This window comes from Terrapene carolina, unplaced genomic scaffold (assembly GCF_002925995.2).
Source record: "Terrapene carolina triunguis isolate 2854851 unplaced genomic scaffold, T_m_triunguis-2.0 Scaffold42, whole genome shotgun sequence".
NCBI lineage: Eukaryota > Metazoa > Chordata > Testudines > Emydidae > Terrapene > Terrapene triunguis.
The window spans coordinates 75,159,593-75,171,682 of NW_020664393.1; the positions used below are offsets into that span (position 1 = coordinate 75,159,593).

General features: G+C 46.2%; 1 protein-coding gene across 1 annotated transcript in view; it reads right to left on the reverse strand.

Annotated features, from left to right (window-relative positions):
* The window catches only part of PKHD1 (PKHD1 ciliary IPT domain containing fibrocystin/polyductin), a 323,564-nt gene extending 312,659 nt beyond the window's left edge, over window positions 1-10,905 (reverse strand). The window contains exons 1-5 of the mRNA XM_029911885.1: window positions 10,780-10,905; window positions 9,423-9,500; window positions 7,633-7,777; window positions 6,458-6,557; window positions 118-175 (exon numbers count right to left, since the gene is read on the reverse strand). Coding sequence (XP_029767745.1) covers window positions 118-175; window positions 6,458-6,557; window positions 7,633-7,777; window positions 9,423-9,500; window positions 10,780-10,831 — 433 coding nt within the window. The 5' untranslated portion in view covers window positions 10,832-10,905. The remainder of the gene's footprint in view (window positions 1-117; window positions 176-6,457; window positions 6,558-7,632; window positions 7,778-9,422; window positions 9,501-10,779) is intronic.
* Between the last annotated feature and the right edge of the window lie 1,185 nt (window positions 10,906-12,090).

Consider the following 12,090-nt stretch of genomic DNA (forward strand, 5'->3'; position numbering starts at 1 on the left):
GGGACTGGACTCGATGACCTCTCGAGGTCCCTTCCAGTCCTAGAATCCTAGAATCTATAAGGAAGATGAAAACATGTAACATCAAAGATGTCTCCATTTTAAAGGAAGATCCCTTACCTGGGACTCCAGATGGTGGATTAATTTGGTAAACCACAGGTGTCTGTGCAATAGAAAACTGCAAGAAGAATTTTGTTGTTAAACAAACAAGCTTCCACAGCAGCCCTACAAGATCCGATTATGCATCATTCGCAACACAGCTGGCAACCAGCATTTCAGACACACTTATTTTGGGGCTTGTCTTTAAAGTGCATTTCTACTCTGATGAGTGACTATGTAAAACTGCCCCCTTCTTATCAGCAAATTTGCTCCCCATGTGTTCTCAGAGTCAGATCTGCTGATTTGAGTGATGACAATAGGTTTCTACTGCTGGTTAGTCCTGCTAGCTCTGCAGAACCAGCACAGCGAAGAGAAGAGAGAGCTGCATTCATCTCCATCTTCTGCCTCACCAACAAAACCGTTATTAAGTTGCTAATCAGTTACACTGGTGCATCCTCACTGAAGGCAACCAGTCTATACAGGGGTCACCAAGGGTCTAATTTGACCTGCAGGAGAGAAGGGCAATATGATCTCATGCTCCAAAACATAACCTGATCATTGCAGAAGTTGGAAACTAAGGGCCAGATTATAACTCTGGGAACTAATCTGAGATGAGGAAGCCCCTATATGGACAGAGCACTGGGGGAGTGAGGGAGGATGTGTCCATAGGGTCAAATGCATTCAGGGTCCCTGAGAGGAGTGTGCTCGGCAAGAAGCATTTGCTGCTCCTATCTAAGAAAAGTAACCTGCTTTCCCACTCCCATGCAAACCCTCCACCACTGCCTTGTGTGCACGGAGTGGAGATCCCAGACACAGCCCCTCTGGAGTGGAGAGCATTCCTGGCAGCCCTAGTCCTTTCCCTTGGTGCTCCTTAAGTCTTATGTCTCTGCCTCTTAAGCAGTGTCATTGCATGCAGGAAGGTGTCACTACAGTGTCTCCCCACTAGGGCACAGTCCTACATATTTCCTCTGTGCATTGCCCAGTTGACCACGGGTACCGTGGCACAGAGCTGAACCAATCATTCATAGCAAAAAAATGAGTCACTGGCATTTTCCTCTCTTTCTGCTCCTCATTTGTCCGCGAGCAGCCTGAAATTGTCCCGAATTCCTTTGTTCCTTCAAAATTGCTGGCTGAATCATTTCTACAAATATTTCCGGGCCTGCTAGTGAAGGCAGGGGGCTGGACTCGAAGACCTTTCGGGGTCCCTTCCAGTTCTAGGAGATAGGATATCTCCATATAATAAAATAATAAATAAATAATACATGATGACAGTTTGTATGCCAACGTCTGCAATCCAAGCATTCGTTTTGATTGGAATTACAGCTCACACGGCATCACTTGTTTTACCTGAACGTAACTCTTAGACTCAGGTTCCTGGGGTGCGAGTTTCAGTTCGAAACCCTGCTGTTTTCTGTGAATATTACTGATCTTGATAGCATGCCTATCCGTTGCTCTGGGGACTGTTTTCCCATATGCAGTTAACGCTCCCTTCAAGCATTCCTGCCAGTTCACTCCTTCTCTAGACCGTTCTTGGAAAGCAAGCATAGGCAGAATGAATACAGAGCCAGCTCCTCCCCTGGGATAAACTGTCGTAGCTTAAGTGAGCTCCAGCCAAGGATCTGGCTCCTGGAGCTTTACACAAGCCAGTATCCACGGAGTATTGTGGGAGGTATTTACCCTGCTCCAACCATAGAAAGGAACGGCTGGAAGGAACTTCAAAAGGTCCTCTAGTCCAGCCTCCTGCAGGATTAAGTGTATCAAGGGGGTTTTTTTTGGCTCCTTCTGAGGCTTCAGGGACTGTCCAGAGTTAAGAGCCAGGATACTGGATTAGATGGACCAATTGCCTGATCTGAGCTGACAACTCCTGCGTTCCTAGAAACACCCAGCATTTGAGATTTTCATGAGATTATGTCATCCCAGAACTGGACAACGTGTGAACTGCAGTTTCAGCTGCAGTGGTCAGAGCATGGTAAAGAAGCCCAGCTTTGTGTTCCTAGGGGGTAGTGGATAGGCACTGGACTGGGAGGCTGGAGATTTGGGTTCCGCACATGGCCTGCTGCGTGACTGTGGCCAAATCACTTTGCATCTGTGCCTCACTTTCCCCACCTGTAAAATGGGAAGGATGATTCCGATCTCCCTTTGTGAAGCACTTTGAACTCTCCAGATGAAAAGCACCATGTAAGAGCTAAGGGCCAGCTTCACAAAGGAATTTAGGGGCCTAGTGGGATTTACACTGACTGTCAGTGGGAGGTAGGCACTTTTCTAAATCATGCCATGTGCCTATCTGCATCTTTAGGCACCTTTGTGAGTCTAGTCCCAAATATTACTAATGGGCTAAAGCAGTGGTTCTCAAAGCCAGTCCGCTGCTTGTTCAGGGAAAGCCCCTGGCGGGCCAGGCCGGTTTGTTTACCTGCCGTGTCTGCAGGTTCGGCCGATCGCGGCTCCCACTGGCCGCGGTTCGCTGCTCCAGGCCAATGGGGGTTGCGGGAAGGGCGGCCAGTACATCCCTTGGCCCGCGCTGCTTCCTGCAGCCCCCATTGGCCTGGAGCAGCGAACCTCAGCCAGTGGGAGCCGCGATTGGCCAAACCTGCAGACGTGGCAAGTAAACAAACCGGCCCGGCCCGCCAGGGGCTTTCCCTGAACAAGCGGCAGACCGGCTTTGAGAACCACTGGGCTAAAGTAAACCCTGATTCCAATTACGTCAATAGCAAACGCCTATTGATTTCAATGGGACCAGGATTTATCCCTATTAAAAAGTAAGTAGGGGCCTCCTACACTCTCATTCTCCAGCCCCATGCCCACTATCCCTCTCTCTTGCAGATCCTAGCCATCTCTCCCTTCCCCACATGCACTTATATTCTGGAGTCAAGCACTGGAGCAACCTAAGACCTGGCAGAGCCGGGGTCAGACTTTCCAGGACTTCACAACATTGATTCCCTCTGAGCTGTCATGTGACACAACATAGCCTCAGGAGACATGGCAATCTAAAAAATTCACGAGCAGGTCATCGCAAAGAAGAGAGATCAGCACTGACCAACCGCCAGCCAGACTGGCTGGAACAAGGAGCAGATTAGAGCAGCGAGGCAACAGCCACCAACTGATAGGAAAGCCTTCTGTGAGCAGTTCAGACTTGTCACTGCCTGCAGCGGGTTTTGCAGTCTACTGGAGAGGCCAAATTAATTTTTTAATACTCATGGCTCACAGGTTTCCAGTCCCAAAACAAAGAGACGCATTGTGTTTTATTTCGCTTGGAATGTGTCTCATTAACAGCATCCCCTGGTGATTTTTCATCAACTCTCTAAGCTAGCTGAACTGCCCAATGACTTGTATGTTTTAATGTGCAATTTGCTGAAAACGTCGGGCTCTCCCGCTCACTCCTGGAAAGGAGCTAGACAGGACTGACAGGCACAAAGGGGCTTGTTCTCTAGCAAACAGCTATGGCTGAGGGTCCTGCTCTGCAAGGGTTAAGTGATCTCTATTACCCTAGAATAAATAATAATAAATAATACACTGCTCTGATAAATCCTGATCCTGCACCCATCTGAGTCACTGGTGCTTTTTTCATTGACATTAGTGGGAGCAGAATTGAGAGTTTTAAAAAAGGAGCCAAGTGGAATCATCCTTATTTTACAAATGGGGAACTGAGAAGGTAAATGACTGTGGCAAGCTGCCACAGTAATTCGCAGGTAGAGGTGGAAAGAGAACTCAGGCATCTGAGCCGTCTTCTGCTCTTACCAGTGCCTCCATTGCTGCATTGGAAAGACAAAACACAGCATAATGCATCTTCTTCTGCATGTCCTGGCTTCACCCACAAGCGGAAACACACCAAGAAAAGTTCTGCTGGAGAGGGGCATTTTTAGCAACCAGCCAGGTGCTCAAGCCACAGCCAGTTTTTGGGATGGAATATTAATTATTTTGTGTAATGCCAAAAGTAGCACCTGTCAGGCCTTTGTACCAGCCTTAGCATCACCAAGGCAAAGCTAGGAGAGAAGGGGGACAGCGATCATGAGGACTGAATCTGATTCTATGTCCTCTCTGATAGGCTGAGGTAAGGGTCTGTGAAAAACACAAAGTCTATCCATATTTGACTTCTGGTGTGCGTGTGTCAGGGCCCGTGAGACTGCAGACTCTGCAAAAACACATCTGTATAACTAACAGCTTAAAAAGTGCTTGCTTAATGGTTTTTCTTTGACTGACATGTTGTTGATGTAATTGTAACAGTCACTAACACAAAAGGGGTTGACAGGTCTGAGGAATTTGTATTTGACCTTTCGGATATCTCTTGGAATCTCCAGCGACAGGCAGGTAGCTGGCTACTTGAACCTTCTCGTTTGACCACTCGAGACCCCTCCAGACCATGGGTAACTATTTTGGGGAGTGATCTATAACCTATTGTGTTTGTATGTGCTCAAGACTAAATAAAGCAGAGACTGAGTAACGCCATTCTTGTAAAAGTGCTGGAGACTAATAAAGTGAAGGCTTTAAGTAAAAGCATTTGATTTTGTGTGATTTATGCCAGCCCTATAGCAGACAGAGGTGCTGCATCTCCCTTGGTTTATTTCCTGATATCACCTTGCAGAAAGTAAAGTTACCAAGAGCTTTGGCATTAGGAGGCCCCAGGTAACACTCCCAACAAGGCCAAAACTCACAAAGAACTGGAAACCTTGAAGGCAGAGCTGATCTCAAGATTTCTCATAGAATTTCAGAGTGACAAAGTTCAGAAATATCTGGATACGTGCCATGGGGAGCACTGCCTGATTCCACCCCTTCCCTGATGAACCCATGGTTTTGGTATACAGAGCTCTTGGGTTATCATGGGCTTTGTGCCATAGCCCATAGAGCTAGCTTCCCTTTATTATATTCAATGTCTTGCCTTCAACTCTACATTTATTATGTTTAGCAGTAATGCAAGGAACCTACAGGCCTGTACCCTCTAAGACATTTGCTTAGGAGCTAGTACAAGGCTTGAGAGGAACTAGAAGTAGAGTATGTAGGGGGGAATTTTCTCCATAATGACATCAGCCCGCCACAGGAACATGAGCTAACATCAGCTTCTGGATAGAACATCCATAAATGTCTAACCACAAGAGTACCATAGCAATGAATTGACGTATATGATAAGTTGAGAACATTAATATTCTAAGGACACCTCAACATGAGTAGGGTGAGGAAATACAAATAAGGAAGAGGGGGAAAACCCTCACATCATAAAAGTTGTAGTCCAGCGTGTGGGCAGTCGGAAAGAGAGATGTAGCCCTTGGGAGGTGCCAGAACGATAGCCACTGGCAGTCAGGAGGAAGCTGATGGTGATGAGGGAGATAATGGCTAACATTTCAGGTTGTTCTTCAAGGGATGGTGAGAGTATGTGGATGTTCAGGTGTACATTCTGTAGTATCTCTACCTACTTTACTGAGCTGGAGTGTTTGTGACTTTGCTAAATGTATTAATAAATTTTTGTAAATATAGAAAACTTCCTGTAGTGTGAGTGTTACAACTGGGCACATCGGGGCTCCCAACTATACAGTTATTTTAATAACACTGGGCCTGGTCTGGGGACAAGAACCAGTCAACCCTCAAAGTGATAACTGGGAATTCTTAAGTAATAATATAATTAATACATAATCTATGGATCGGGCTACAGTGCACCCTTCTGAACAGGCACAATGGGAAGCAGTATAGTCCAGTCGATAAGGATCTGGAGACTATTCCTGGCTCTACCAATGACCTGCTGTGGGACCTTGGGCAAGTCCCTTCATCTCTCTGTGCCTCTATTCCCCCTCTCACTATTTCTTTACTTAGACTGTTGGGTCAGAGACACTCTCCTACTATGTGTTTGCTCAGGGCCTAGCACTATCAGGCATCTAGACACCAATGTAATAATATTCATAATAGCATTTGGCATTGCATGCCTTAAAAATGCAAAAAGAGGGTGACTAGGACCCATATTGTCACATAATCACAGACAAAGACCTCCTGGGTCATCTAATCTATCCTCTGGGAATAAGGTGACCAGATAGCAAGCGTGAAAAATTGGGATGGGAGTGGCGGGGGAAAGTAATAGGCGTCTATATAAGACAAAGCCCTAAATACCGGGATGGTGCCTATAAAATCGGGACATCAGGTCACCCTACTTGGGAACCAGCACTAGGTTATTCCTCATCCCCTAGCACTTTGTCAGGACTAGTTTTAAATGACTCAAGCAATAGCGCATCCACCTCTTCCCAACCTAGGAGATAGCACTTTCCGAATTTCCCCCCGCTCCAACAGTCAATCGAAGTTCTCTTCTGCTCAGATTACCCTGAGTTGCAACCCCCTTTGGATTATCTTTAGCCATTTCCTCCCATCCCTCCTTGGAGTTTACCTTGAAAGTGCAGTTGTCACAAGGCATCCCACCCAGGTTGCTTATCACCTGCCCATTGGCAATCACCTCCAGCTGGTACAGCCCCTCCTGCTGCGAGGACCTTCAAAGGAAACAACAGCTCATGTGTTTTAAAGTAAAACATGGGCCAGATCCTCTGTGGGTGTAAATCCATGTAGCTCCATTGACTTTAATCTCTGTAATCTCTTTAATCTAATTTGTCTCCTCCTTAGAAGAGGGGAGGAGACAAAAAACACTGAGGTTGACACAAATGAACAAGTGCAGAACAGGGGTGTGGAGGCAGGGACAATAACAGAGTCAGAGGGGGACACTGTGCCATGACCCCAGGCAAGGGGCACCGCTCCCCAGAAGAGGACTCACCAACCAGTATAACAGCCTGGCAAAGGACATTATAGCAGGTATAGCATGGGCAGCAGCTGTGGAAGTTTTCCATCACCAGCCAGTATGCCCCAAATTTAACCTAGAAGGACCACCTCTGGGGGCAAGAAGGGAGTTCAGCTGGCAGTCTAGCCACCTGGGTTGGATTTCAACACAAACCCTACATGTGTGGCTCAAAATCCATGAGTGCCCCTTTAAGAAGTATTGCTCTTGCTAGCTGTATAGAGCATACTCCCCAATTTTCAAAAGACTCTCAAAGCTTGGCCTAATCCTGCCGGGCCTAAGTGAGTCTTTCACTTGGATTAAGAGCTTTTAGGACCAGAAGGGAACCTTTAGAGTCGTCTAGTCTGACCTGCTGCAGAACACAGGCCTGAGAATTCCTCCCCCACCCCCCATGATTCCTGCAATGGAAGATTTATTCTTCCCACTACATATGAACGCTATTGAGCCCAGTAACTTGCGGGTGAGCAAAATCATCTCCCTTAGAAAGGCATCTGGTCTTCATATAGAGATCCCAGATGATGAATTTACCACGCCCTTTGGTGAGTTGTATCACTGGTCAATTACCCTCACTATTGAAAATCTGTGCCTTATTTCCAGTTTGAATTTTTCTACCTTTCCAGCCATTGGATCCTGGTAGGTCTTTTACGCTACTGGTTCAAATAGTCATTGAAGCTCGCACGCATTCAGAAAACAACAAGAAAACATCCTCACATGGTTTCCTACAGCATCTTCTACCTAGAAAGTCCTTTCTGAACCCCTTTAATAGAGTGCCGTACCTCGTTTTGCATCTGATGATAGATACATCGAAATATACAGGATGGACATCACACCGTACTGGAGGCAGAATGGGATTCACTAGGGACACTTCCAGCAAAGACCCATTGGTGGAGTACATGGACTGTAACTGGGGAGATGTCAGACCTAAGCAATCCATCAACAACAAACATTTCGTAAGTGCAGGATCCTTTAGTAGTCGTGACAATAACATATTAAAACATTTACAGGGTGCAATTCAGATTGTGTCTAGCAACAGCAGTGCCAGCCCCTAATCAAGGATTTTAAAACCAAGTGTGGGGCGTTGTCTTTCATATTAAAACATGGTTCATCTTCCTAGTCTTTCGGGTGAACTGCTTTTAAATACTTACCAGGCAACCTCTCCCATACACATTCTGTTATAGAGCATTCTGCTTGCACTGGGCCTGATACTCTACTACCTGGCACCATGGCATTTTGCACCCCCTTTCCACATATTTTGCCCGGTTATACATGACTAAGCCAAAATGTTCAAACCTGGGCACCAATGGCAGGCACCAAAATCCGTATTTAGGCACGCACAAATAGCCTGAGCTTTCAGAGATCATAGAATCATAGAATATCAGGGTTGGAAGGGACCTCAGGAAGTCATCTAGTCCAACCCCCTGCTCAAAGCAGGACCAATTCCTAACTAAATCATCCCAGCCAGGGCTTTGTCAAGCCTGACCTTAAAAACCTCAAAAATGCTCAAAAGATGCTGAGGAATTGCAACTCCTTCTGAAGTCAGTGCTCAGCACCTCTGAAAATCAGGTCATTTATTTATGGCCTAAAGAACAGAGCACTGGACTGGGACTCAGGACACCTGGTTCTATTCCTGCCTCTGCCACTGGCCTGCTGGGTGACTTTGGGCAAGTCATTCTGTGCGCTCTGTGCCTCAGTTTCCCCCATCTGTAAAAATGGGGATAATGATCCTGACCTCCTTTGTAAAGTGCTCTCAGATCTACTGATGAAAGGTGCTATATAAGAGCTAGGTAGCATTATTTATATGGATAATTTGGGGCAAGCAAGTTTGACAATTATGGCCTATGTGACTGATAACGTTGGCAACTCTTGTGATTTTATCACAAGTCTCACAATACAATTGATGGTTTTCTTAAAGCCTCGGCTAGTGGAGTCATGTGACTATACGAAAATCTCAGCTTTCATTTAAAAAAGGAGTACATTTCTAGCTCTTATGATTTCAGAGACAAGCATGTCAGTGTTACTGAAGTGCACCCTAAATGCTCAACATCCAGAGGGCAAATAAAAAGAACCCAGCATTGATTATTTTTTTAAAAATCTAATGATTTTTCAACCCAATCTCATGATTTTGGGGCGCCTGATGGCTGTGTTGTTGTGTGGGGTTTTTTTGTTTTGTTTTACATTTATGGTTGCCAATACCAGAATGACAAATTAAGAACATAAGAACAGCCACACTGGGTCAGACCAAAGGTCCGTCTAGCCCAGTATCCTGTCTTCCGACAGTGGCCAGTGCCAGGTGCCCCAGAGGGAATGAACAGAACAGGTAATAATCAAGTGATCCATCCCCTGTCGCCCATTCCCAGCTTCTGGCAAACAGAAGCTAGGGACACCATCCCTGCCCATCTTGGCTAACAGCCATTGATGGACTTATCCTTGATGAACGTATCGAATTCTTTTTTGAACCCTGTTATAGTTTTGTGTTTCAAAACACAGCTGACCCCTGGTCATTCTTCCAAGTGCCCCATTTTATCCAATGATTTCCACCAATTACTAGCAGCCTCCTCAAACTTACCATCCAATGTCAGGGTGATCCATGTTCCTCCAGCAAGGCTGCCCTCCTGGGGTTCAGTGAATAACTTTGCAGATGCCACTGCAAAAATAACCCGGATACTTCAGGATGAAATATAATACGGCAGCAGAATCAGTCGTGTGCAGCATGTATCTTTACAACGGCATTGGCAATGCTTGAGACACATTTCTGCACGGGAGGTTTACTATCAACATATTCCGACCCAAAGTATATCTTCCCTAAATAAACAAATCCCAAACAGCACAACTGGAGGAACTAAAATAGATTAGAAATACATAATATGTACACACACATATGTATATAGAATGAATACAAATGGATGGACATATAAAGTCCAATGAGACATAAGCTCCTAGGTGCCTGAGTCCCTTTTGAAAATGAGACAGACATCTAGGCCTAGCTATGCTGAGCTTACAAGCCTGACTGCAGTCACTGCGTCGCCCCAGCTTTGCTCCACTTGTAGAGTGTTCTGTTCTGCAGAAGGATTGGTGATAACCCACTCCAGTTAAACCATGGAACATTTTCTTGGAAAACTATATAGAGCCCCTGAGAGCAGATACAAAGGGCTCCTTGCCTAGTGGGACAGCCAGATGAAGGAACTGTGTTCCACACCATTCAGAGATTCTGACTTGTGTTTAGGTGGATCTAGCAAACGTAGCAGAGGCTAGAAACTGAGAATGACGTCTCTTAGTCATTCACAGCAAAGACAGCAACGGAGCAAGCTTCCCTTGCCAGCGAATGACCTTATGGGACCACCTATGAATGGGAGAACATTGCAGTTCCCATTCCAACAGAGGACCTCTGCTGAGGCTATCAACAAGAGCAGTAGTTATGATAATGGTGTGTGAGATATGGACATTTTTCCACTAGGAACTAGACTGGGATCCAAATATGTTTCACCAAAATCCTCAGACAAAACCATCAGATGACAAAAACTTTTGTCCACTACTGGCCTGAGTTAAATTTGAACCAACAACCTAGAGGAGATAGTCGTTTACTGCAGTGAAAAAAAAATCACTGCCATTTGTCCCAGCATTGGAGTATCAGGTAGGTGAAATATTGCACTGGACATTGCCAGTGGTCTCTCTACACTTTTATTACAGACCCAACCATGGACCAGCAAAGTGGCACATTCTGTATACTAGCTACAACACTGCCAATGCCCTATGGCATCCAACTTCGTCCTTTCCGCAAACCACTTCATAAGCCCCCTACAAAGGCAGAGCCCCTTGCAAAGTTTCTCCCAGACTACCAACAATCACTGCCTTCCCAGTGGCATTCGTTCCTTTGTCCTGCTGGCCCCATAGATAATTGAGAGCCACTGCCTTCTAGCACTCACCTACAAAGAGCAGCAGCTCCACATTCAAAAAGGACGGTATCAAAGTGTTCATCTCTGGTCCCGGACTTCAACTGCACGGGAGATTTTCCCTGAGATCGCTCACATCTTCACAGGTCTAGCATGTGGCTTTAGTACCTGCACTCCTTCCCTGTAACATTAAAAACCTCTCTCTATATTCCTTATTCACATGACAAGCCTTCAGGGCAGGCCATGCTGCTCTGAGTCATTGTTCTGCCAGGTAGGAAGGGCTGTTTCCTGAAATCAAAAAGCGCCTCGGCGAGAAATTAATTTAATCTCATTCACTAGTAAAGATTTAAACACACACGGAGCTGATAACAGCACATGAAGCCTCATCCACTCCAAGAGCCAGATTTTCAAGTGCTCAGCACCCAGGGCCAGGTTTTCTCAAGCCCTACTTGGCACCAAGCGAGAGATAGTCGAGAGTGCTTAAGGGATTTAGGTGCACCATTCCCTCGGAAGGGCTACGTTAAACTCTTCTGGCTCTTCAGCACTCTGTGCAAAAAGTGTCTGTGAGCTCAGTCCACCTCCTAGTGAAGGTGTCCAGGGTCAGATCATCAGCTGGCACTGCAGAACACCCAGCAAAGCTAACAAAGGGCACTGAGGTTCACTTCCTCTGCTTGGCTGCTCAAGGAGTGCTGCAGCTATATGCTACCCCTTGCACAAGGTTGGTGGCTAAAGTACGACCTACCCCTGAGTTTCCCTAACTATAAAATGGGGATATTACTGCAGGGGGGAACAATCAGAGGAGGCTCGGAGTCTTAGAAAATCTATAGAGTCTCAACTCTGGTGCAACTCACAAATCGAGGAAACAGGAAGGGGGGACTAGAGCTAGCAGGAAGGTGTAATTTACGATGATTATTATGGTAGCATCTGGAGGTCCCAACCGAAATTAGGGCCCTTTGTACAGACAGCCCGGGCCCCAAGGAATTTAAAATCTAAATAGACAAGATGGACAGACAGTGGGAGGGAAAATAGATATGGAGAGGTGAAGTGGCTTGTCAGTGGCAGAACCAAGACTAGAACCCAGGAGAGCAGAATACCTGGGGCAGGTTTAGAAAGGAACACTCTTTCAGGAGAGTGGGCGTTGTTCGAGGGAACCAGGCTGAGACACAGACACATGCTGGGAACGTATGAAGGAGTTAGGGCTGCCTAGGTTACCCTCGGGGGATGGTAAGCCTGTATAGGTAGAGCCCTGCGCGGATAAGAACATAAGAACGGCCATACTGGGTCAGACCAAAGGTCCATCTAGCCCAGTATCCTGTCTTCCAACAGTGGCCAGGTGCCCTTGAG